Source organism: Dermacentor variabilis, chromosome 1, assembly GCF_050947875.1.
Source record: "Dermacentor variabilis isolate Ectoservices chromosome 1, ASM5094787v1, whole genome shotgun sequence".
NCBI lineage: Eukaryota > Metazoa > Arthropoda > Arachnida > Ixodida > Ixodidae > Dermacentor > Dermacentor variabilis.
In genome coordinates, this window is record NC_134568.1 from 227,330,897 (window position 1) to 227,358,421 (window position 27,525).

General features: G+C 44.0%; 2 protein-coding genes across 3 annotated transcripts in view; both read right to left on the reverse strand.

Moving 5' to 3' along the window:
• Nucleotides 1-257: 257 nt before the first annotated feature.
• The window catches only part of Hr39 (Nuclear hormone receptor FTZ-F1 beta), a 145,976-nt gene continuing 118,708 nt past the window's right edge, over nt 258-27,525 (reverse strand). For both annotated transcript variants that reach the window (XM_075670232.1, XM_075670237.1), the window contains 3 exons: nt 23,478-23,673; nt 14,243-14,495; nt 258-9,546 (listed from right to left, as the gene is read on the reverse strand). In XM_075670232.1, coding sequence (XP_075526347.1) covers nt 9,257-9,546; nt 14,243-14,495; nt 23,478-23,673 — 739 coding nt within the window. In that variant the 3' untranslated portion in view covers nt 258-9,256. The remainder of the gene's footprint in view (nt 9,547-14,242; nt 14,496-23,477; nt 23,674-27,525) is intronic.
• LOC142574578 (uncharacterized) lies at nt 20,732-22,402 on the reverse strand. Its single transcript, XM_075683630.1, is given in 3 exon segments — nt 20,732-20,766; nt 20,967-21,570; nt 22,382-22,402. Coding segments are annotated over 3 exon segments (660 nt in total).

Here is a 27,525-nt window from a genome sequence, read left to right on the forward strand (position 1 = left end):
GAGTATAATTTGTCTCAGGAAGCTCCTATTTTCTGTTCATTGTCATAACTGCAGCAGCATGCCTGCAATTTATGCCATCAGTTTTTGCGTGTAAGCTTTGATGGCACACTGTATTCATATAATTCTGACATCACCATTTCACCACACGTGAAAAAGCTGCACTTGAAAGCAGTGAGAGAGGCTAGCAGACAGTGCTTAATTATGTGAACAGCAGCCCTGGTGCACTGGAAAAAAAGAAAAAAAAGAAAACAAGCCACTGCAAAGCAAATCTTTATTAAATTGGGTTAGGCCCCACAGTATACAAACTATAAAAAAGTCCAGAAAATAAGTGTGCCAAAGGCACACAGTTTCTAAATTCTTTTGCTTCATTTTTTTCCCTCTCTCTCTCTCCCCACGCTGTTACCATGGTCATAAAAACACAGGTTCAGCGGTATGTCATTCATATATACAGATTAAAAAGACGAAGGGATGTTTCAATGATATGAAGAAAACAACAGGCTGGTCAAGAATGGCAGGACGGGATACAGAGATGTGTGCGAGAAGATTTTTGATTTCTGATACGCACTCCTCATTTACATGCACTTGTGCACAGAAGGAAGAATGGGGGAATAAGCTGCATAGTGCACCACAACCACACACAAAGATTTGCAAACTTGGCAAAAAAGAAAAGGCAGATGAAGGACAGAGGATATGCAAAAAGGTGCCTCATCAAAATGAAATGCACTGTCTGTACGCATCGTTTCAGGGCATCCTGAAAGTGCACACAAAAATATATTGGAAATGCTCCATTTTGAATGCAGCAATTTTCAAAATCTTTTCTTTTTATCGGATATACTGCGCCAAGCAAAACTCGGCAACTGCACCTGTAAAATGTCCCAAAGAAGACAAGGTTACATTGGGTACAAAAGTGCATAGCTAAATAGTAATTCACTGGCATCTAAAAATATTTTGTGCACCAGCACAAAGGCCATCGCATTAGGCCATGGGCATTACTCCTATTAGGACCTTGATGAAACCGTGCTCCCGTATCGAGATGTGCTTTCTACACATGCACAATATGCAAACTTGCACATGTCCACTGAAGTTCTGAAGGAGAGGGGAGGGGCAGAGAATAACTGTGTAGTCAGTAATGGGCACTGTTGAAATACTGCTGCCATAGTAGAAAGTTAGAAAAAATGGTGCGACTTTCTGCATATCCTCATTAGAGCATATCAATGCCAGTGCATTTTTCTTGCATTATTTAAACAGCTTACACTTTACACTTCAATAGTGTCAGCACATGTGCTTCTTATGCAAAGAAGGTGACAATAATAAGAGTTATTAAAAAAAGTAACAGCCACTGAGATTCACAGTTCCAAGTGACAACAATGGGATTGTGTTCGTTTCTTTCTAGATGCACACTGGGCCAGAAAAAGACTCTGCACAAATTTAACATCAGACATATAGAGAGGCAATAAGTTAGAAAAGTAAACAGCCAGCAATTACACCCCATTGAACAAAGAAATAATATAACCTAAGGGCATATCACAATAAATGGGTCAACCGCGCACTTCATTAAACATCTTCGGAATGAACACGCAGCACTTACATATATAAAAAAACAATGAAAAAGACTGGGGAGGGAGAGGAATAATAACACATACGTGCCACCACGTTTCACACGATTCCCTAGCACCGTACTGTAGCATGTCACTGTGGCATCTGCTCGAATATGAATGTGATGGCTGCTCAATCTAATAAATGTTTGTGTTCAGCCAGTGCCTTATAGCCAATGCCTTTACATAAAATCCAATAACATTTGTTATCATGAAAGCAAAGGCTCAGCGACATTGAAGGCAGCAGCTCTACTTATTAAAAAGAAATCTAAACAAACAAAAAATCAACAAAAACAATTTTAGCAAAAGGTGCCTAAAAACAGAAGAATAATTGGTTCTTCAGACCAATTCACAATTTGCATTCCCTGCATCACAGTAACAAGTCTCTTTGCAAATCAGGGCTTTTAAGACTATATATGATGCACCCTTGAAAGGCTTACAAGCAGTAAGAGCAATAAAAGATATTCAGAAAAAGCGAAAATTCCACCGGGTCATTGCTATTTTGTCACTGGTCTCATTTCATGCACATTTAAAAAACATATGTTGCACTCTCCTGTAGTTGTGTTCCACCTACCTATGCTCGATTGCAATGGGGCCAAACAAGTTTGGCTACCACAATTGTAATACTGTTACTTAGGCCAGTAAGGTTTCTTCACAGCTCCACATTGTGGCAAATAAGGCATTGTCTTGCACCTGCACCAAGCCTTCTCCAGTAACTTTGCACAGAGCCGAAAGTGAAACTGCAGAGCAGACATGGCTGTCTGTATTTTTATGCAAGACAAATTAGTAAACACATTTAATAACACAGAAAGCTCCAAATCCAATAAGAGCACGACCTCATCAGGCCTTCCAACGCTTTATCATAAGATCATGAAGTGTGTAGGATGTAGTAGCAAGCATTAATCACTACTAACACTACTACTAATAATAGTAATAGCAGAATGAATTATATAAGGTGTCTTTATAGGTGCCCAAAATTTTTAATTAGGGCTGTTATTCTAGTGACCTTATCATTTGAATGTCCAGATTTGTGTCCTGCCAGTAGAACCTCATTAATACGTACCTAGCAAGAATGTGGAACAACTACGCATTAAATGGTAGTTGCACTAAACAGCAAGTGTTAATTTGCGTCTCTTTACATGTGCTGCTGCCAACAAAGAAAGAAACGTGACACCACAGTATATGTTGCCCAATATACACACCATGAAGTTTCTGTCTATCTATCTATCCATCTTTTCTTTCTTTTTCCAAACTGGTGCAAACGAATTATGGCTATTTTGCACAATGGCATGATAGAGGACATGCAATATGAAGTAGCACTCAAACTACAGTAGGAAGCAACGAGGCAGAGTGGACGGTGTATCGCCTTGTTGAGCTTTCCCCAATGTATGCATGCACGTGTTTGTACAACATTCTATCCAGTGTGAACTGGTGCCGCTTCTTTGAAGCATGGTACCCAATGCCTAGTTGTGCCAATCATCCTGTGCAATTTGTGTGCAGTGCATTGCCTACAAAGTGCAAGCCATCCTGCCGGGATGAGTGCTGCACGCATGTGTTTGCCAGAACACTGCCGCTGTGTTTCATGTGAGTATCTGTGCAGTGAACTGTCTTCTGGCCCGCACCGTTCCTGGGTCAGCACACAGTGCAAGAGTTTGGCATGTAGTCCGTCATGCCAACAAGGCAGAGAACAGCAGTGCGTTTGTGTTATCATCTATTACAAGCATGCAGTACACTTCCAATGGCACTATATATACACTATGCCACATGCGCTGCCAAGCAGATAAGTGAAGATTCTTATCACGATAGATCATAAATGTGCACTCGTCTGTGGATATTCTTTGGTGAGGCTGCCACCACGCCTCTGAGCATTTCCAATGCTTATCTGTATATGCATCACCTTGCTAAAGCCAGAACCATTGGAAGACGGGTCTCTGCGCTTTTCAAAAAGGAGAAAGATACTCCGTGGCATAGCATGGCGTCAGCCACGTGAATCGAGGCAGTGAAATTAGCCTCTACGTGACAAAAAGTGATTGTGGGATGCACTAACTGGTAGGCATATGACAAGCTACTATGGCTTAAGCGATCAGCCTACATGTTAGGCTCTATGGAGGAGAGTGGGTCCGGAATTTGTTGCACATCTTAAGCATTAGCATGTTTTAAGTGGGTATGTATTAATGAGGTTTTACTTAGACAAGAGGCAATTTGTATAGTTAAGCAGTTAAAAAGGAACAGCACATTTCATTTTGCACAAAAGCAAGAACAGCAGCTTTACATGTTTTTTTTTTTTTCCGTGTAACCTACCTTATAATGGAGCACTTAATGTGTGTGGGACTGTTACTACGGCAGCAACCTCACGCCTCTGTGCAAAACTGTCAAGGCAAGGTGGCAAAGGTGCAACGCATAACTTCGTAAGCACCACACTTGACATTTGGTTGGCAGGTGCCGGTGAATCAAGGCCCCAGATAAGCAAACAGGTGCAATAGTTAACTTTTAGTTGTCAGCTTGCAGTTAAACACATTCTGTTGTTTGTAACAAACACAATTTCTGCAAACTGCCTTAATAACACAAATTTACACCATGACTTCTATAAAAAGCTGCGTCCTAAGAAACAGCAAAACACAGGAGACAGCTCAACCAATGGGCAGTATTGCTCCTGGCCGCTTTTTCTTCTTTTTTTAAGTCAATCCCACTTTAGGACATACACACAGAACAGCTGAGAGACACTGTAAGAAAAAATGTTTGATCAAGCTACTCCACAACCAAGGCCATCAAGGCAGTATAGTACCATTGAGACTGACATGTAACACATATTTGCAATTGAAAAGATCACAAGCCGAGCTGCCCTTGTAGAAAACATGGTGATGGAAACACAAGATGACATTCAAGCAAACATGCACAAACAATAATTACACCCCAAGACGGCATTTAGTCTGGCAGCACATGAAGCAATCCACAGTCAGCAACTCACTCAAGAGGACTTCTTGGAAGCTATATCACCACTGGCACAGTTCACCGGTAAGGTTTTGTTTTAACAAAGCACTAAAGTACAAGCACACACACAAAATAGTCTTCCTTGTAAACACGCAACATTTCAAATTACAAGAGTGACTGCACTGTAAGCTAAAGTCTGACAAATGTGGCTCACAGCAGAATCATTTACAAAGTTTTGGCTGAGAGGCACTGTGAATAATGCATACTTTCCTCTTCTTCTTTTTTTTTTTCACAGGTTAAATGTTGTGCCCTTCTCCCAAAGCACAGAAATAAAGGGGGTCACCACGTAAATATATCAATGCAGTAGCTGTGTTCCAACATTATTGGGAGTTCTACGTATGTCATTTGGCATAAGGCTAAAACCATATTTCCTGTATAAAAGCTGCACAATTCCATTTTAAATGAAACTACACATAATGGGAATGTAAAAGTGGTAACACTCTTGCTCTAGAGGCACCAAAGGCAGAATAATGTATAAGGTCTTACTATGACTTCTCTATGCTCTGCATCATGATAGCTCAGCTCTTTTGTGGCCAGTGTGATTACACTACATTTGAACTATTACATGCATTCCTACAAATTCTGTTCAGTGTGTGCCTTTCTGGTACTCAAAGTTGCAAAAGCAATGTCTAAAATAATGTAAAAAGCTAAGATCAAACGGCAATGGTCTACACAGAGATGCTTCTTTGGAGAGCAACACTATGCGACTACACTCCAGAGAAGCACCTGCGCGAGAAACCACACCATGCATCATCAAGAATGCCTCACAACAGCCAAGAAGAAACAAGTTCAAGTGCCAAATTTTACTATTTAAAACCTGCACAAAATATTCTTGTTGAAGACAATCCTCGAATGATACTCTCTTCCTCAGCAGAAAATGGAGCGAGTGTCTGGAACTGCTGTAAATGTGCTGTTTTCTTTAGACTCGGCAAGAAAAAAGACAGAGGCACATTTTCTTTAAGCTACAAACACTCTGAACCCACATGGACAAGGACGTTGCTTGCGGCATCGAGAAGTATCATTAGAAATTGCAAAAGAACTGGTTCACAGTCACTTTGGTCCCTGACAACAACACAAGGACAGCACATTATGCAGTAATGAGTGTTTAGATGATTCCTGTGAAGTGGGACCATAAGAAAGGAATAAGAAAACGGGAGTGAGAGACAATAGCTCTTAAAAACATGGATGATCGATGATGCCAGATAATGAAATTGTGTTTTAGTGTCTGCATAGATTGAGTGTTGTTCTCGAAAAGAAAAAATTTACACTCCTCCTCACCTTTGCTGTACAGCTAAACACGAGGCTTAATAAAAATGCAGTCAAAACTAACATAAAAAAAGAACCTTTAAACACTAAGAGTCAAGCAGCAGCAGCACTTGACTAACTTCTGACTCCTCTCTACGGACATTTCTATGTACAATAAATACAGCAGGAGTTTTGGCTTGCGGCTGTGCGAGACCGCTTTTACAGGCACAGAGGACACTGAAGGAGCAAAGTTTCAGGCCAAAAGGGTTAGAAAATGTAGCACATACACGACCAATGGACACTGAGGCATAAACATAACAGAAAAAGCAAGAGTACTATTAAACAACAGAAGCAGTTTTAAAGCGATGATGCAACTGGAAGTACAACAAGCTGGAAATCTTGCCCTAAAAGACTGTTCAAGTATGGGGAAAGTGGACGAAAGAGCTGACCGAAACAGCTGTGCCTAGAACTCCCACTTTCTGCTACCTTCAAATCATGGGTGTAAATTCACATAAAAGCCTCCTTGCTTCTTGTGCAATGCAAACAAGAAGGAAGGAAAGTGGTAAAAGAAATGAGTAAAGCAGCAGAAGCGAATCCTGCAGGTGCATTTGAATTCAATTCAAATGTGCAGGAGCATTCTTTGCCTACTGCAAATATTGCTTAGCCAATGGGTCGTGTAAGCAATGCTCAAACTCGTGCACATGCCTTCATACAAGAGTGGCAAGCCTCAATCACGGCAGCACGCAAAGTTCAGAACAGAGCAAGAACAGCTGTGAGCAATTATTAAAGAAATATCGACAAGAGAGGATAAGTTTTGCTGGAAATGAGTAATAATAGAGCAACCTTAAAAGACAAGCAGGGATATGAATGCAGGGTTTGTTTTGGCACAAGCTGATGATGTACGGCATCCTATACATGAGCATTTTCTATAACGAAAAAAAAAAAAAAATGCAAGCATGTAGACACACCCCCAAGCAGAAGCTCTTGCATAAGTGCCTTTCTCACTTTTCTGTGCATACAATGCAACACTGTCTGAGTCGACTATTCTTTATATGGCAAGCAATGGCAAAGATATAAAAGCCTGGTTCACCATGCACTTTGCATCATGAGAACTAAATCAGTGAAGAAGCAACAATGCTGCAGCACTATTTTGACAGTGGCAAAAGACAGCCCATTCAAAAAGAATTCGATATAACTTAATAAAATTGTAAGCAGAAATAAAACATATAAAAACTTTCTTTCGCTGAGTGCCTGTAAACTAGAGTTATACTAGGATATGTCAAAAAGGGTTCAGCTATTTCCAATGAGATGTGCACTCCCAAGGATTAAAGCAAAGGAGAAAAAGAAGTACCATGAATATATATATAGTTTTTTTCCTACCATATGAAAAAATCAATGCACTAAGTATATGCCTCTGTAAGAATAGAATCCATTCAACCTAATGTACTACTGTACTACTAATGTACCATGCACAAGGAGAGGTCCCAGTGTAAAGCTGAGCTATTGGTGGTTTGCCTTGCACATACATATTTAATCCATCTTTATAAGACAATATGGCTAGCACTTGTTCAAGCCTGCTCAGAATGCAAATCTGTTGTATTAACACAGCCAGTTAACTAGGAAATGCTAGAGAACCTTCCAGCAAACTGGGACCTTAAAATGAAATGACAATGGGGAACGATGTCCTCATCCTCTTGATTTTGAATAACTAAAAAAGAATATCTGAATGAGTGTTAAAGCGATCCTGAGAAAACAACAACTGTTGCATTACAATGATCAAAGAATTGACGCTGTCTCTCACTGGCACAATCTATTTGCTTTAAAAAGGAAGGAAGGAAAGCTGCCATTGCCATTTGGCAGTAATCTGGGACACTGCATTAAAGTAAACAAGGCACAACAACACAATTTGTAAATAGAAGCGAGTCCACTGTGGCCACCGGCTACACACCTTTGAAATTTAGCTCAACTTCAAATGATAAAAGCCAAGATCTATCGATCGTGAGCCAAAGCGCGAGATAAATGGATGCTCTTTTTAACTAAAAAAAAAAATATAAGAAGCTGCAACAGCCTGCTGAAAAAGTAATTAAGTAAGAACAAGCTAAGAAAAAAAAATATATATATATATAAATATGTGGGCTCTCTAGTATAGTAATGTTGCAACGTGTAGTAGTTTTTGCCTAGAATCTCTTCCTTTTGAAGTGACAGAGAATAAGCAAAAACAGAACAGCGATGACAGGTTGAATGGGAAAACTGATGATTAAGAGGAAGCTTTAGCTCGGGCCCAACTCCGACGCGGCCTATTCAAATACATGTAAAACTCAAAAACGTTTTTATGAGGTAACCCCTGGACCGATATTGATAAAATTTGTTGCATTTGAAAGAGAAAGTTAAATTCTAGTGACTGTTGGAAACGGAATTTCGATTTAGGGCTTGAGTTCTCTTAAAACGATTTTCAAATATTTGACCGTTTGAAAAAAATAGAAGCACGAAGTTTACAAATTCATAGCTCTGCATCAAGAACCGATATCGCGGCTCTGTAAACGGCATCCATTGGATAATTCAAAGCGGACAAATTCAATATGTCATTTTACATCTTACGTGAATTTGTTACGTTGGTTACAACGGTTTTGCAAAAGTTGTATTTTCCTATGATTAAATTTTTTTGTATTCATTTGTAACATATCAATTTTGTCCGCTTTAGATGCACTATTAGATACAATTCACAGAATTGTACTATCATTTTTAGTCGTGGAGTTACAGAGTTGTAAACTTGATAGTTTCGTTTTTTGAAAATTTTCGATTTTTGCCAATTTTTAATAAAAAATTGACGACCTAACTCAAAAATTCGAAACCAACAGTCACTAGATTTTAAGTTTGTCGTTTAAATGCAACAAACCTCGTCAAATTTGGTGCAGTGGTTGCCGAGAAAAACGAATTCTCTTTCTACATGTATTTAGATAGGAGCACTCGAGCTAAAGCTTCCTCTTAAACCAAGCGGATAAGTCTTCAGAGAGGAAGATTAAAAACGCCTCGCTTCCCAAGGTTTCACTTTCATTTGCAGCTAATGGCTAGCAAAGAAGGGCACAGCAGTGGGGGAAGACTAGGAAAGACGACCAGCACAGAGAATAGCAGGACAGTGTCAGAGAAAACGGGCAAGAAATAGTAAAATGCAGCAAGGCGGGGACACGGCACACCACTTTCGCAGCAGTACAATCAAATGATGAAAGAAATCTAGAAGGCAGATATCACCTCACCTGCCATGGAAATGTCCTATATTCACGGAAGAAGAGCACAACACATCACATGGGGGGAGTAAAAAACACCGTCCGCCTGTCCCATGCTCTAACTTTCCTTGGTCTCTGCACATCCACCAAAGGGCACTATGTACAGGTGCACAAAGAAGAGCACCCAGTAGGCTGTGGCACTCAGTGGTCACCCCGCAAGAGTTCAAAGAGAAGGTTGAAGCTAGGGGCCTGCGGGTCAGCCATAGGTGCAGACGAAGATGACGCACCCCCAGAAGAGGCAATGCGCCGCGATGCTGCCAGAGACTCTTTGCTCACCTGGCAGGCACGCTCGAGCTCGGGCACACAGAGTAGCAGCTCACCAAACTTGGATGGCTGTGATGGGTAGTGAGATATGGTGTACGCCTGCAGGGCCTCCAGCACTTGTTTCTTGCAAGCGCGAACTTTTTCGGGCTCTTTCAAGCCACTGGCATCTGCAAGGATACAATCACTGCTACAGCAGGCAACTATTCAAAGCCAAGGTTTACAGGCAAAAAGACTTTCAATAGGTACTGACTCAAAATTTGTCTTTTTTTTTCTTGCTTTATTACTTGGCTTTCAATTCTGTAATCATGGTAGGAGGCTTCGATTTCTCAAGCGTGCAATAAATCATTAATCACATCACCTTTTAGTACAACCAGTTCAAAACGTGCACTAAATGCAGTGATACTTGGGGCTTGAAGCAGGCCTCCTAATTCAAAGAAATTGGTGGTGGGGTCACTGGTATCACAAACTACTGACATGTGTATGTCTGTCTTGTACAGTGGTTGCAAGCTACACCATAACCATGGCACATGGCATGAATAGTTGGGTGCTGCGAGCCCAGCCTTTGGCCATTGTTTCCTTCTTTAAGGATTTCTTTGAATTTGACAGGGGAAAAAAAAAGAAAAATCCAACCAAGAAGCAATCTTATTTACGCACTGATACTGCATGCACATCAGTGAATTTTCGCATGCAGTGTACTTTACCATGCTGCTATACTGTATGGTGAGAGCTGTGCTTTGACCTCTGAGGTACTCCAGCTCCTTCGAGTTTCTCAGTGGCAGCGCGCAAGTCATTGGAACCATATTTTCTTTGTGCAGTTAGTTTTCTCAGCCAGCTCTTTTGGCTTCTCTGCCAGCTGCCGGGAGTTTACAATGAAGAGGAAGAGTTCACCGGTGTGCAACACTGGCATCTTCATGGCACGCAATATGACTTAATCCATGAATGTGCTGGCGAACCGAGCATAAGCAGCAGTGGCAGCGATAGCGAAGTTGAGTAGCCAAGTGCGTGCCATGCATGCATGAATAAATAAATTCATTATCAAAAGGACAGTGTTTGCATTTGTGGTAGTGGAAGATCAAAGAGGATTTAAAGCAGATTTCATACTCGATTTCAAATTAGACCATATGGCTCGGTCCCATGTAAACGCCACACCTCCTCAATATTTAAAAAGTGCGGCCCTTATACGGTGTTATAAGGTACTTGCATCATCTTTTATCACATACACAGTAAATCCGTTATTAGAAAATGACAGTACTTCCCACCTCTTGTGCACTGTATGCCCCACCCCCCTTCCACCCCTCCCTTACAGTGAGAGCTGCTTCAGCACATTATCTTAAAGTGGGGATGAAAACCCCAGATTACCCTCTAGATTACCAAAAACCTGTGCAGGTGCAGCAGGTGTTATGGGTCCTTCACTGGAAATTAAAGCAAGCATCCCAATCTGTTGAGCTAGTCATGTACTTAACCTGTATTAGATCAATGTTAGAGCATGCTAATAGGAGCTGTTTCAAACTAGATTAATCGACCAAAATAAGAAAGTGCAAGGAAAGCCTTAATAAGGTACAATGTAATCTCGTACTCCAGAATGGATTGTATTAGCAAAATATTTTGCCTACTTAAAGTTGCCTGCATTTACCCAATGCTCAAAACAAGGGAGACTACTCCTTTCCTTGCTGTTGAAAAGCTGCTTGAATGTCTAAAGTCTAGCACATATTGTTCTGAGGGGAAGTGCATTTATATGTGCTTTCTTCATGAACAACAATGAAATAAAACAGTGGACCTTTGCAAGTTTCAGCATCCAAGCATTGTGAAATTTTGGGGAGATCATATTATTGTCTCCCCAATTTTGTGGAGACAATATAAGTGTGTGTAAAATACAAGTACAGGCTAAACACACTTGTCTAGAGGGTTTCAATGGCTGGCTGATGTCTGTGCCAGCATTCGTAGCTGCTACCTCAAGGTAACCACTAGGTTCCATGCATGTTTCTTCCATAGCCCATGGACCCGGCAAGTGGCATGACCATCTGTGGTTTCATTGCAGTGTAGGCGTGTGCTTTCTTTTGTAAAAGATGGCGGCCAACTCAGCCTAAGTTCGATTCCACCTGTACATGTACCGTATTTACTCGCATAATGATCACACTCCTGAATTTTGTCAGTCAAAATTCAATTTTTTAAAATTTCCCATGTAATGATCGTACCCCGAACTTGCCGCAGCGATATGTCGTGTGCCAAGTCTAGCTAAAATTGATTGCGCTTACCATCTGCCGAACGCTACGCGAACAACTCTTCAGGACAAACCAAGCGGTCTGCACGCACCAAACATTCTTAAGTAGATGCCTCATTTCATCACTTTCCGCACTTCCAGGACTAAAAAGAAAGCTGCAACCAAACTTGCCTTTATAATGTGTAGGCTTTATAATGGCTGTGGTCAACAACAACAAAAAAGGTGCCTTTCAATTCTTCTCGTCTGCACTCGTGGGCACGCAACAAATCGCAAGCGGCAACGACAGTAGCCACGTTTACACTGATACATTAAAAGTGTACCCTATTCATACGCCGACGCTTGTAACACAGCTAAGATATTCACCCACCCTTAGCGGAAATGTGCCGTATTAGGATAGTAGTGAAGACAGATGCCGCAGTTTCCGCAGCATGCCGGCCATGTGTTTCTATGTCACTGGCAGCTAAGCGCGCCCATCTGTTTCTGTACCCTCAAAGTGGACATGGCTACGTTATTGCCGCAACCTTGCCAATATTAACGATATTATTTATTACTCATACGGAAGAAACTGTTTCAATGCACATAATGTACTCACGAGAAGAAAAAAAATCCCGTTTGGCTTGCTCCGCCGGCCGCCTTTTTTGTTTTGGTGTCCCGTAGCAAAAGTGGGACGAAAAAAATTTTTTTTCTTTTCACGGGAAACTTAACCCGCGTAATGATCGCACCCCTGATTTTGTGTCAATTTTTCTGAAAAAAAAAAAGTGCGATCATTATGCGAGTAAATACGGTACTTAGCAATTGTGTGCATCTTATTATGTGCATGAGTTTGACATAATAGTTCTGCAGAAACCCGCAAGGTGGAGAGTAGTAAATTATTAAGGGAAAATCAGACATCCACCTGTTCATAGCAATTGCTACAAAGGAAAACAATACGGGTTCCTTGTAAGAAAAGCCTCACAGTTCAATAAAAAATTCGTCCTGGTCCGGGACTCATATCCGGGACCACCGCCTTTACGAGGCAGCCTTTGTAGCAATTGCTACGAACAGATGGATGTCTGCTTTTCTCTTAATAATTTACTACTCTCCACCTTGCGGGTTTCTGCCCAACTATTACGTCAAACTCTTGCCTCTGCTTCGAGTTGTTGACAAATTCGACTTGCCCCTGCTATCTGCTGGCTGCCTGGTTAGCTCAGATGGTAGAGCGGCTGCCCCGGAAATGCGGTGCTCTCGGGTTCGAGTCCCGGACCAGGACGAATTTTTCTTCAACGGCAAGGCTTTTCTTTCAAGGAACCCGTATGGGTTTCCTTTGTAGCAATTGCTATGAATGAGTGGATGTCTGATTTTCCCTTAATAATTTATTAAGTGCACGTGTTTGTATCACAATCTGATTGTGTACTTGCAGTGATGTAAGCATTTTTTGATGTATTGCACCACAGCCATTCATTCAACTTTGTGTTGAAATGTACAAAATGTGGCCGCCCAGTAATGGCCAAGATAGCCAGCAGTATCGGCAGAACATATGATGCAGATCCAATGCACTTGTTTGAATCGACAGGAGGCAAAGCTTTCATGCAATGGTCAATTAACTTCCAATTGTCCTTATTTTGATCCGATGCAAAATGGACTGCTATGCAGTGTTTACTTACGCACTGCACAGTTTGCAACCTTAATGTCATTTAATGTATACATAGCAAATCAGTTCTGCGGAAGGAAGCCCGCAAGGTGGAGGAACGTACATAAAAGGGAGAAATTGGCATCCACCCAAATTGCAGCACAAAGCTGCAAAAAAAAAAAAAAAAAAAAAAAAAAAAAGCCATACGGGTTTCTAAGAAAGACAGCCTCGCAGTTGAAGAAATATCCCAGACCAGGACAAATTTTTCTTCAACTGCGAGGCTTTCTTTCTGAGAAACCCATACGAGTTTCTTTTGTAGCTTCGTGCAGCAATTTCTACCTTTTAATGTATACATACACTGTAAAGATGGTAAAATCAGTCAGTTTACTGGAAAAAAACTGGAAAGCAACACTTTCTCAGCAAGAGAAGATTGCCATGATATCCAGTATGGTCAACTACCAAACTAAAAATATGACTTGTTTTCAGGACGACATAACTGGACCATTTCTTCAGTTTCAAAGGAAAAAGAAGCACTCGATTCTATTCAACAGACATTCCACAGATTAAAAAAAAAAAAAAGAAACAAAAGCCAGACCATCATATATTAGCTGAGCTGTAACCAGTGCTGGCATATAATTTAGTGGTCCCTTTAATATGAGTAGACCAGGCTGTACATCTCGATTCCTAGGTACCTAGGCTACTGATAGCTTGCAAAATTCTTATGTGAGTCAACTTACATGAGTGCTGAATATGCAGTACTGTGTTTTCTTAAAACAAAATTTGAAAGCCATCAACTTTCTGTTAAATTTTCGTATATTTGATATTCAACCTTTTCTTTCTTGATATTTGATTCGAAACATACTATTCAATATTTGCACAGCTCTAGTTGTAGCATACATTAAAATTTCATACTCTCTTTCAGTGTGTGTCCAGCACTACATTCACACACCAGTTACACTGTAACCAAGCTCTACCATGCCTTCATTCACCAGTCAGTTTCATTTTGACAAGTGCAAAAAGTGAGAGAAGTCACCTGAGGTTAGCAGGATGATGACCTTGAGGCAGACAAACTCGCGCTGGTCAACCTGGAGGCGCCGCAGGAGGTCCGTGAGGCCTAGCATTCGCTCGATGACAGGACCCATGCCTAGGTGCCGCGCCTGGCCTAGGGTCACCGACTTGCCCATGGACACTCTGATCTCATTAGGTGTGCCAGTTGACCGGTAGCAGCAACTCAGCAGAAGCAGCTCACACCAGGAGTTGATCAGTAAAGCTATTTGGTCATCCACCTGCCACAAGAAGAAAGTTGCCCATGCTTCCATCCACAAATGCCTTTCAACCCTGCCTTTCAGCAACCACAGATGCAAGTTACCACATAGACCTGTATACTGCACCAATGATAATGGCAACATAAAGAAATACCCAGTTTTTTTACATCAAAGCCATGAATAGACTGCTGCCATATACCACCATATGTTTCTATGATGAATGTCACAGATTATTGAATATAGCAGATTAAAGACAAAATGACATAAATGCAAATATAATTTTTTCCCTTTTAAATGCAAAAGCACCTCATCAAACTCGGTTCAGCGGATGCTGGGGGAAGAAAACGTTTTTCTGTTCCCGAGAATTCAGATAGGAGCTCCCAAGGTAATGATTATGAACCCTTTCAATCTCACTGAGGTGCCGGTGTGTTTCAGTATTTCTGTCCCATCATGTCACTGACGTACTCGTATATTCTCCACTCTCTCCACTCAGATGTGCGCAGTAAATGAAGTTGGCGAGCTCCTAGACAGTTCCACCATCTGTTGTACATTTCTAGAAGCATATTTTCTCATCTCTCTCGGTTCACTCATTCTGTGGTTTTGACAGTGTATTGCGGAATGTGCCCCTTCGTTCGCGTGGTTGCACCGCACAGTGCGTGCTCAGCAGTTGGGAGGGGTAGCACCTGGACTTTGTGCACCGCTACTGCAGCAATTCTCTGTTAATATATTTACGCCATAGGGCAAGGCCACCACTCTTGCATGTTTCTGCCATCTGTTGCATGTTTATAGTTTCTTCCTTTTTTTAAAACCCTGACATGGCAGCACTATTGCGAAAGTGTGCATGTCAGAAGAAAACTAGTTAGGAGATACAAAACAAAGATATGAATGTGAGGACCATACTAAGAGTGCCTACTTGCAATTATCCGTGTCATTTTTTGCCCTTCTGCATATTTTGTGTTCATTTTATAATAACGGGGAAAGGGGGGAGGGAGAAAAAAGAAAGACACTGGGGCACAACACCTCCGAAAAAACACATTGAAAGGATGAAAGGGGCCCAGCAACACGTTTTTCAGGCCACCATATTTTCTCTAGATCTATTCGCAGCATCTCAAAGAACAAAGAGCGAAGGGAAGTATGATAATCACCAAACGCAAACCCAATTATCAGTCAGAGAAATTTCAAAACAAAAGCAGAGTTAGAGTTACCCTCATCTTGAATTTTCGTGGCTCTAGCTGCTACGTTTCACTCTCCCATGACATTATGCCAATAGCACCAAGGCATTAGTGGAAGTCGACAAGCCAGGGCTGCCAAGCCGGCTCAACTTGTTAATGGCCTTCCATGCCCTCTGCAATTGAGTGGCATGCGGTCAAATAGTGAAGACCACGGCGTCACTGCTAAACAGTCAAACCTCGATATATTGAACATGGATATACCAAATTATTGCGTATATCGAACACTTTCTATATCACCTGCAAAATCACATGCATTTTAAATTTTTTTATTTCACACGGGGTTGGATGGATATATCGAGCTCTGCCACCTTAAACAATGTGCGCCCTGTTGACAGGTGGTGAGCTTTCCTGCAACACCCTCGAAGATAGCGGTGGCGCGATGGGCATTCCCGACTGCTTGATCGCGCCGAGGGTGCCATTTGAATGCAGCGGCGTACACACAAGGCAGCTTGGCTAGTTTGACATTAACGACACATTGCATTTGCACACTGACTACTCCTCAGTGCCGCGCTCTGCACCTGTCGCGCCTCGTGAGAACTGGTGGTTTGTATCCACAAAGACATGTGACAATGCGCGCTCACTAGGCTCACTCATAAATGCCTTGGCAGACGCCCCTTAATACTTCGTTATTGACTGTGTTTCAAAATGCTTCGACTGACGGACGTGGAGATCGCAGCAGAAGTAGCGGCTAAATGAAGACGCTGCCGAGGTTGATCCCACAAGCGCTGATGTTGCCCTGCTGCTGACTTAACTGAGGCTGTAGCTGCTTTGGCCCTTCTACACCAACAGCCTATCGCTTGTGGATCTTTTAGACTATGTTGAGGACTCCCGTGTTTAAGCACGCAGCTGCCAATAAGAAGCAGGCTACACTGCTGCGGTACTTTCAGCCAAATAAATAAATACTTTGTGTGAAGCTTCAAGTGAGTATTTACTGTGCCACGATTGGGGTACGATCAGGGATCGTTGTTTGGAGCACGCACTCGTTTGTGCCGCGTGCCATTTGCCTAGACCGCACCGACTTCGCGCGGCTGACGAAACAGGCGCAGCCTACGCTAATTGTGTGCGGGGCAATCGACTGCACGCTCCGAACAATTATTTCTGATCGCACCCTTGGTTCATTGATTGATTTGCAGACATTTTTTACGCATTTTTTACGTGATATTATATATTGATGCGTCTATTCTTCTATGCAGACGACAACGAAGATAGGGACATTAACGGATTTCGTCTAGTGGGTCAGTGGGATTCGGCGAGGACGAAGAAGACGTGTGTCCGGCCTGTTTTGTATTTGAACAAGTTGTGGCTCTTGAACGTCTCCCTGTCTAGTGTCCGCGTTGTACTGCGACACTGGTGGAGGTGCGGGGTACTGACCACGCCTGATGCTCGGGAGTCTTTCTGGGAGTTGTTCCTCTAGCCCGGACGCGTTATCACCAGTTTCAACACCCGTGCATCGCTTTAGTCGTCGACTGCTAGGCCTTGCCCCGGAGTTCTCCCCTCTTCAACCACCTCTCTCTAGGAGCTCCCAAGCACGCAAGCACGCAAGCACGCAAGCACGCAAGCACCCCAAAGCAGCCGGTTTTCCAGTCCACAGCAAGTAACCGTTTTCCATCCTCTGGTTCCCGATCGCTATCGCGGAGCAGTCTTCGAAGACACTGAAGACTGGCTTGACAAATATGAACGCGTCGCACAGATTAATCAGTGGACTGAGCAGCAAAAGCTCTCCCACGTTTATTTCGCCCTTGTAGACAGCGGCCGTACTTGGTACGAAAACCACGAAGCTAGCCTAACGACATGGAATGACTTCCGTCAGAAAATCACAGATACTTTTGCGAGTGCCGACCGACGCGACCGTGCCCAGCAGATGATGGAGCTACGCGTACAACAACCTAATGAGTCGGTAACAATGTTCGCCGAGGACATGGCCCGCCTCTTTCGTAGAGCCGACCAGAACATGACTGTCGAAAGAAAGTTGCGCTACCTCATGCGAGGTGTAAAAGAGCAGTTGTTCGCGGGACTTCTGCGGAATCCACCAGTCACCGTCACTGACTTTATCAAAGAGGCTACGGCTATTGAGCGGGCCCTTCATCAGAGATGCAGACAGTATGATCGACTGTCCACCAGCACCACAATCAATGCCGCCGCACTGACTGGCGAGTATCAGAACCCCTTGCGGGAATTGATCAGAGAAGTCGTCAGAGAAGAAATTCAAAAGATTCTGACACCGACAGTGGATAGATCCGTAGCGTCAATCGCCGGAGTGGTGCGTGATGAAATCAGGCAGGTGTTACCAGCAGCCGATCTGCAAGATCACCAGCGTCCCATGACCTACGCAGCCGCTGTCCGACGTCCACCACCCGTTACAACCACACCGCCGTACCACCAGCCTCCGACAGTCGCTCCTTGGTCGCCGCCGCAAGAGGAGGCTTCGAGGCGCGCACCCGTCACGCAGCTACAGTCATACCACCAGCCACCGTTCACAGCGCCTTGTCCAACGCTGCAAAACGACACTACGGGACGGCCGCAATTTCGGAGAACCGACGCATGCCGCACCGTCGATAGGCGCCCACTCTGTTTTCACTGCGGAGGCGTCGGCCACATTTCGAGTCATTGCTGGCATCGCGACACATCTTTTCGACCTTTTCGTCCGTGGTCCTATGGTCGACGTGCAACTGACGACTCCATGCTACGCCGCGACGAAACTGCTTTTCAGGGACCTCCAATAGCGCACCCGAATGATGAATCTGTGCCGCATGTTCAGTCCGGTTTCGACCGTCGGTCGCGCTCTCCAACCCCTCCACGTCAGATGCCTTCCCCTACTGGACGTACTTTTGCTGACCTCCGAGGACGAAGGTCGCCCAGCCCACGCCGGGGAAACTGAAGGCGGCGACCTCTGGGGGTAAGGTTGCAGGCCCACCGCAAGACAATAAAAAGCCCCTGACACTCTCGCCGCAGAACGACGTGAAGCCGATAAACCCCAACACCAAAGAAATTGTGAGCGCCGACATTGATGTTTTGGTGGATGGACAGCCGGTGACAGCGTTAGTCGACACTGGTGCCGATTTCTCTATAATGAGTCAGGAACTCGTCCTCCGTCTGAAGAAAGTAAAGACACCATGGACGGGACCCCACATAAGGACGGCAGGCGGGCAATTACTGATGTCTATTGGAAGATGTACTGCTAGAATTAGCATCCGGGATTCTTCTTTCATGGCCACTTTCATCGTTCTTCCTGTGTGCTGTAAGGATTTGATTATTGGAATGGATTTCCTTAAAGAATACGGCGCCGTAATTAACATTCCGGACCACATGGTGATGTTTTATAAGAGCCCTGGTTTAGTCCATTGCTTATCGCCGCAACGCAACTCCTTTCGTCTAGCAGAAGACAACGTCGTCATCACAACTCGATCATGCACCCTTGTTACGGTAGCATGTGACACACCGTTTCATTGCGAGGGAGTTGCCGACCAAATAACCACGTTCTTGCTTACTCACGGTATCTCGGTCGCGCGAGGAATCGTAAATGTCACATACGCGCACACTAACTTGTTACTAACCAATTTTAGCACAGAGCAACGGTACCTTCCAAAGGGCATGGCTGTGGCTTATTTTGATGGTGTTGCGGATGTTCGAGGCTGCTGTTCGCTACTCGAAGAAGCACCTACGCAAGGCCCAGCTTCTGCACTCGACGTCAGCACTGCTTTGTCGCAGCATGAATGAGAGCGGCTTCTCACGCTATTGTCGAAGTTCAATCACTGCTTTGCGTCAACGTCCAGCGTCGGACGGACGCCTCTAACGAAGCATCGGATAATTACAGAGGATACGGCAAGACCAATTAACCAAAATCCTTATCGTGTGGCTCCCAGAGAATGTGAAGCCATACAACAACAAGTGACAAAAATGCTGGAAGACGACGTGATTCAACCATCAACGAGTCCCTGGGCATCTCCTGTAGTTCTAGTTAAGAAAAAAGATGGCAGCTTGCATTTCTGCGTGGACTACCGAAAGCTAAATCAAAGAAAGACGTGTACCCGCTTCCCCGTATAGATGATTCACTCGACAGGCTTCGTCATGCGCGTTACTTCTCTTCAATGGACTTAAAAAGCGGATATTGGCAAATCGAGGTAGATCCGAGAGACCGTGAAAAAACTGCTTTTGTGGCGCCAGACGGCATATACGAATTTAAAGTCTTGCCTTTCGGCTTGTGCTCTGCCCCTGCTACATTTCAACGCCTCATGGATACTGTGCTTTCAGGTCTGAAGTGGAAAACCTGCTTAGTGTACCTGGACGACGTCATCGTGTTCTCCGCAACTTTTGAAGAACACCTCCAACGGCTTGAAGCAGTTCTGCAGTCCATCCGGTCCGCCGGCCTCACCCTGAAGCCGGAGAAGTGCCACTTCGGCTTCGGGGAACTACAGTTTCTCGGTCACGTCGTCAGCAACGCAGGTGTTCGCCAGATCCTGAGAAAATTGCAGCCGTAGCACAGTTTCCAGTACCAACCGATAAAAAGGCTGTCAGGCGCTTTCTGGGCCTCTGTGCCTATTACCGCTGGTTTATTGCGGACTTTGCTCACATTGCGTCGCCGTTAACTCGCCTGACGAGAGCCGACGTTGCTTTTGTATGGGGCGACGAAGAGCAAGGTGCATTCACTGACTTGCGGGAACATCTCCAGACACCTCCAGTGCTTGCTCACTTTGATGAGACCGCTCCTACATTGCTCCACACTGATGCCAGCAATGTTGGCTTGGGAGCTGTTCTTGTGCAGTGGCAGGAGGGCACAGAAAGAGTACTTGCCTATGCAAGCAGAACACTCTCACGCACAGAGGCCAATTTTAGCATGACGGAGCGTGACGAAAAAAACGAATCCTGGTGCTGTTAATGGTTTGTAAAAACAACACAGGTTTCGCTTTTCGGTTGGAGCGTTGGGCGGGAATAATGCTTACATCAGCTCCTGTGTTGACTAAGAACTGTTGTCCCGTAACTCTGTCTGTCACATAGAAAATGTGACTTGTGCGTTAGGCCGGACCACTAGTCGCCGTTCTGAGGTCGGCCGGCCTGTTTCCCTGCCAAGCGCAGAGACGCCAACACTGACGAGCGTAGTTTTGAAAACGGTGGTGGTAGTAGTAGCAAACGTTAGGCATCGTAGGTGATGTTTCATGGCGGGTGCCTGTGCGTTTTGATTTGTTGGAACTACAGCTGCGAGGATGACAAGATGACGTGCGGCGATGTTCTGCAGCACAGATGATGTGTCCCAGACGCTCACACAAGGAGTCGAGCAAAGATTGCACTGTTGAAAAGCAGGGAAGGGTGTGCAGGGCAGTTGTTGTGTCACCCGGAGACGATGTCATGACTGCGATGGTTGGGGTGGTTACTTCCATGATTTTGTCAGCCAATGCGGCAAATCTGGCAAGACCCATGGCAGAAGCTGTTGCCAGGACCACCTGCATGTTAGTTGGGAGTCGTTGCAAAAACAATTCGTGCAACAGTGTGTTGTCGATGGATCTCACGTTGTCTCCGAGCAGCTGCCTCATTCGGCGAAGAAGTTGACTAGGGTGTCGGTCACCGAGTTCTTCAGCAGACAAAAGCTGCTGGATGCGAGAACGCTGTGAAGCTGCTGTGCACTGTAGCAGGGCTGCCTTGAGGTCGTTATAGGCGGTGGTAGACAGTGGGGTGTTCAACAAATCTGCTACTTCGTCAATGGCAGCGGGTGAGAGCGCTGCGACGGCGTAATGAAACTTTGAGGCTTGAGAGCCTATGCCAGCCACTTGGAATTGCAATTCAGCCTGAAGAAACCATGCTCAGGGATGCTGGTCCTAGTATTGAGGGAGGCGGACGGCGATGGCCGAACAGCAGGGCTCACCACGTTCCTAGGAAGGGTACTGGCTCTGAGCCCTCATAGCATTGGTGTGATTCATGGTCGTCTCTACCACACAAGCATATGGCAGGATCATGTCCGAGGCCACCAAACTGTGGCGACGAGCGACCGTGTAGACTGGTGGAGTCTCAGCCTTCCGCAGCGCAAGCCGACATGACCGATCCCTTAGCGTAGCATTTCTTAAATATCTTCGAAGCCTCGCTTGTGCCCAGCCCAAACTGAAACCTCACCCCAAACTGAAACGTCACCAGGCAGTCATCTGGCGACAACTACAGACACAAACTCTTAGCAAGTTATGTGCTCTTGCAAGTTATGTAAGGAAACTAGAGCGCGCTCTCACACATGTTGTGGGAGTATCGTGTTATATCAGCTACAATGGCAGTAGCTCCAGAGGTTCTTGCGTCGAAGTGGGCTGCCGCTCTGCGCAGCTCCAACCTCAAGACGCAAGAGTGGGCAGTTCAGCAGGCCCAAGAGGCGGCGACGAGGCAAGGCCTCGAAGTCCCCTCATGGGAGACCTGAGCCCAAGTCGTGAAACTTTGCCGGATTTAAAATAAAGTTGTTTCCATCTATCCGTTCACTTGGGATCACATGACCTCCAGCATTAGATGCGTGGAAGAACAGCACACGTGAAGCAACCAGCCATCAGTGCTTGCCCAGTCATTCCACCTGCCACGGATAACCTCCAAGATACAATGCAAGGCCTACGTATGTGCTCATCAGCCACGTGAACAGCCATGCACAGCTGTGGCTGGGGTAAAGATGGAGACATGCGTTCACCTGCCTCTCATATGCAGGAGACAGACAATGAAGTCAGAGAAAGCCATGCTGACACATCACTGGGCACTGCGACAACTTTAAACCGCCCGTGGAGAACGACAGAAGTAATGCTACTCGTAGGTCGACTGATTAACTCCTACCCCTTGATGTCATGTCTGGCCCTGCTGGTGTCACTACAAATAAAATGGCATTGGAAAGACACAAGAGAGGAGTGCAGGATTGTGCTTTCCCAAGGAGCTTAGCAATGTGATATTTAACAAAGAGGATCATGGCAGCACTTCGTACACAGCACACATGCTGATTTGAAATGTGTTTAAAAATTATTATCAGAGAGGTAGTTAGAGGTTCGCGAGTTCCCGAAAAAAAAGATCATCAGCCCTTTTACTCTGTGCAGAAGGACGAGCAGCGAAGCTGTGGTGTTTTACCTCATTCGACGTATATATAGGTATTATTATTATTATTATTATTATGATAATTGAAGGATGCAGACAACGAATACATTTTTTGACTGTGGAGTAATTTATTCTTATTTCTTTATGAAGTAGTGACGTCTGCAAGTACCGCCGCATGACAGATGGGAATTCCGCAATATTTACAACTTCACTGTGAACTACGAAATTAGGAAAAGCAGATGAAACTCAGTGCAATATTAGAATTGTTCTAACAGCTAATTGTCATATAATTTGTTTTGGGACAGTGTTGATAAAACAAGAGTTACAGCCGTTTTCTGTAACCATACTCCCTCCGTAGATGGCCATGTATGGACAGCGGACGGGAATTCTCTAACGTTTACAATTTCACTGTGAACTAACTAATTACGACAAGTAAATGAAACTCAGTGCAATGATAGAGTCATCTTAGCAGTCAATTTCAGTATGATTTTTTCCAAGATACCTACGTTAGATTGAGAGCTACAGAGCATTTGCGAGAAACTGCAGATGAAAATTTTTTTCACGTCGACGTGACGTGTAAACGGACAGACATCGACCAATGCTGAAGGGTAGCTATATACTGCTTCACTGTAAAAGGGGGCTCTCTTGTAATTGCTTCCAGCACTGCAAGTCCCAGCGTGTTCTTTTCATCATGGTTCAACAGTCAACTAGCAACAGCATAGGCCCATACCTGGATCTCCCTGAATAGAGGCAGGCTCTTGCACCATTTGACAATCTTGTAGAGACGATGGTCAGCAATGTTGCAAAGGCTGCTCAACAAGCTTGGGCCCCCATCTGCTCCCAAGGTACCAGGGGAATCAGGGCCTCCCGCATCCAGTGCTGTGGCTCCAGTAGCAGACACCTTGTTGCCAAACTGCTCAGACAACCTGGCAGGCAAGAAATTACATGCAGCTTGGGGTGAAACATGCACTAACAAGTACCAATGACACAAGCAGCATCAAGTACTCAAAAATTTTGGTTATACATGGGAACTTGTAATGTGGCATCTAGAGAATGTTTTACTGAAAAAAAAAATTTTTCAAATTCGTTCGTTATTAGGGGAGATAGGAGGAATTGAAATGCTGCGTGCTACCAGGAGGCAAGCTTCCCTGCCAACATCGCCACTCTTTCCTTCTGCCTCGACTAGCGTTCACAAGTGACCACTTCCTTATTGCCTTCTCCCATGCCAAAACCGAGGGACTGCATCATGTTCATGTTATGAGCCACGCCTTCTTTTCTTTTCCTTCTCTTCGTTTTTTTTTTTCCAATGAGACAGTGTTAAGGGCCTCATGTCGGAAAAAATCTAATGTCGGCGTCCGACGCCAACTGCCTTGTGAGCGAAAAATTATTCCGAACCACGCATACCAAACCACGTAGGCCCTCCACATGGTGCAGAGGCGTTCCTGAACTGCTTAATTTCTCAAAGTAAAATGTGCCAGAAAAATTGTTAAGTACGACTTATACACAACCTACACACGATAGCATTGGATTGTAATTTGAACATACGAGAAAACATAATTTGGTTACGCAGAAACTCAAGCATAAACCCCTTTTCCAGCATTTCTACCAGAATGCTTGCCCTTCGTGCATAGTGTTCGCTACCAGAATTTCCCTGTAAACATTATGGTTACATAAGCTGCAGTTGCCCGGAAGCGCGAGAAGCTGTTGGAGATCTCTGAATGCTACCACGTCCTGCTCTTAAAGGCAAAGCTTAAGCGTCCTCCATTCTTTTTTATTTATTTATATATTTATTTATTTATTTATTTATTACTACTATTATTACTTCTTTTGCAGCATGATGCACTTCCCGTGGCAGTATTAGACATTCAGCATTCGATTATTTATTTATGTCGCCTACCATAATCGGTGTTGTTGTATGTAGTGTGTCTTACGTAGAAGATTTTATGTGTGTGACCTTGATTCACCAACAGTAAACTGGACTGCTTCGAAAGGAAGGGCATATGCAGCTTTTGTATTAAATTTGAGTTGTTTTCGCACCATGGAGTGGTATGATTCTTTCTGCTTAAACATGTCTGTTTAAAATGTCCAGAACTGGTGAAGCGCATTTTAAGGCACTACTTGAATCAGTGAAGGCACCCTGCAAACACCACTGCTTATTCATATATACTAATGAGGCCAATAATTACTGATACCAATCAAATCAGACAACTACTACATAATAAATTAGTGGATATACATATTGTACCTGCATGTAAATAATGGAACCACAAATATAATGTGAATGAAAAATTTTAGTAGCTCCTCCGCCCCCCCCCCCCCCAAAAAAAAATATACAGTGACATTTCAATACAGTCGAACCCAATTATAATGATACCGGTCTTAACAATATATTGGTTATAACAATGAAAAGCTGCGGCACCGTCAACTTTTGTATGTTTTCCATGGTGAAATAGCCCGCTTGCTACAATGCCACGATGCCACATTATCGGTTATAACAATGAAGTCTGGCTGCTGGGTGTCCGTGTCGAAAGGTAGTGAAATGTCATCATCATCATCAGCAGCAGCAGCCTGGTTACGCCCACTGCAGGGCAAAGGCCTCTCCCATACTTCTCCAACAACCCCGGTCATGTACTAATTGTGGCCATGCCATGCCTGCAAACTTCTTAATCTCATCCGCCCACCTAACTTTCTGCCGCCCCCTGCTACGCTTCCATTCCCTCCCATTAAATCTCCTGCCCATGCCCCCATTTCTTTTTCTTGATTTCAACTAAGATATCATTAACTCGCGTTTGTTCCCTCACCCACTCTGCTCTTTTCTTATCCCTTAACGTTACACCCATCGTTCTTCCTTCCATTGCTCGTTGCGTCGTCCTCAGTTTAAGTAGAACTCTTTTAGTAAGCCTCCATGTTTCTCCCCCGTACGTGAGTACTGGTAAGGCACAGCTGGTTATACACTTTTCTCTTTAGGGATAATGGCAACCTGCTGTTCATGATCTGAGAATGCCTGCCAAACGCACCCCAGCCCATTCTTATTCTTCTGATTATTTCAGTCTCATGATCCGGATCCGCGGTCACTACCTGCCCTAAGTAGATGTACAGTATTCCCTTACCACTTCTAGTGCCTCGCTACCTATCGTAAACTGCTGTTCTCTTCCGAGACTGTTAAACATTACTTTAGTTTTCTGCAGATTAATTTTTAGACCAACCCTTCTGCTTTGCCTCTCCAGGTCAGTGAGCATGCATTGCAATTGGTCCCCTGAGTTAATAAGATCAGCGAATCGCAAGTTACTAAGGTATTCTCCATTAACTTTTATCCCCAATTCTTCCCAATCCAGGTCTCTGAATACCTCCTGTAAGCACGCTGTGAATAGCATTGGAGAGATCATATCTCCCTGCCTGATGCTTTTCTTTATTGGGATTTTGTTGCTTTCTTTATGGAGGGCTACGATGGCTGTGGAGCCGCTGTAGATATCTTTTAGTATTTTTACATACAGCTAGTCTACACCCTGATTCCGTAATGCCTCCATGACTGCTGAGGTTTCGACTGAATCAAACGCTTTCTCGTAATCAATGAAAGCTATATATAAGGGTTGGTTATATTCCACACATTTCTCTATCACCTGACTGATAGTGTGAATATGGTCTATTGTTGAGTAGCCTTTACGGAATCCTGCTTGGTCCTTTGGTTTACAGAAGTCTAAGGTGTTCCTGATTCTATTTGCGATTACCTTAGTAAATAATTTGTAGGCAACGAACAGTAGGCTGATCGGTCTATAATTTTTCAAGTCTTTGGCGTCCCCTTTCTTATGGATTAGGATTATGTTAGCGTTCTTCCAAGATTCCGGTGCGCTCGAGGTCATGAGGCATTGTGTATACAGGGTGGCCAGTTTTTCTAGAACAATGTGCCCACCATCCTTCAACAAATCTGCTGTTACCTGATCCTCCCCAGCTGCCTTGCCCCTTTGCATAGCTCCCAAGGCTTTCTTTACTTCTTCCGGCGTTACTTGTGGGATTTCAAATTCCTCTAGACTATGCTCTCTTTCATTATCGTTGTGGGTGCCACTCGTACTGTATAAATCTCTATAGAACTCCTCAGCCACTTGAACTATCTCATCCATATTAGTAATGATATTGCCGGCTTTGTCTCTTAACGCATACATCTGATTCTTGCCAATTCCTAGTTTCTTCTTCACTGCCTTTAGGCTCCCGTGGCTCCAGAGAGCATGTTCAATTCTATCCATATTATACTTCCTTATGTTAGTTGTCTTACGCTTGTTGATTAACTCTGAAAGTTCTGCCAGTTCTATTCTAGCTGTAAAGTTAGAGGCTTTCATACATTGGCGTTTCTTAATCAGATCTTTCGTTTCCTGTGATAGCTTACTGGTATCCTGTCTAATGAAAGTACTACCGACTTCTACTGCACACTCCTTAATGATGCCTGTAAGATTGTCGTTCATTGTTTCAACACTAAGGTCCTCTTGCTGAGTTAAAGTCGAATATTTGTTCTGTACCTTGATCCGGAATTCCTCTATTTTCCCTCTTACCGCTAACTCATTGATGGACTTCTTACGTACCAGTTTCTTCCGTTCCCTCCTCATGTATAGGCTAATTTGAGTTCTTACCATCCTATGGTCACTGCAGCGCACCTTGCCTAGCACGTCCACATCTTGTATGATGCCAGGGTTAGCGCAGAGTATAAAGTCTATTTCATTTCTAGTCTCATCATTCGGGCTCCTCCACGTCCACTTTCGGCTATCCTGCTTGCGGAAGAAGGTATT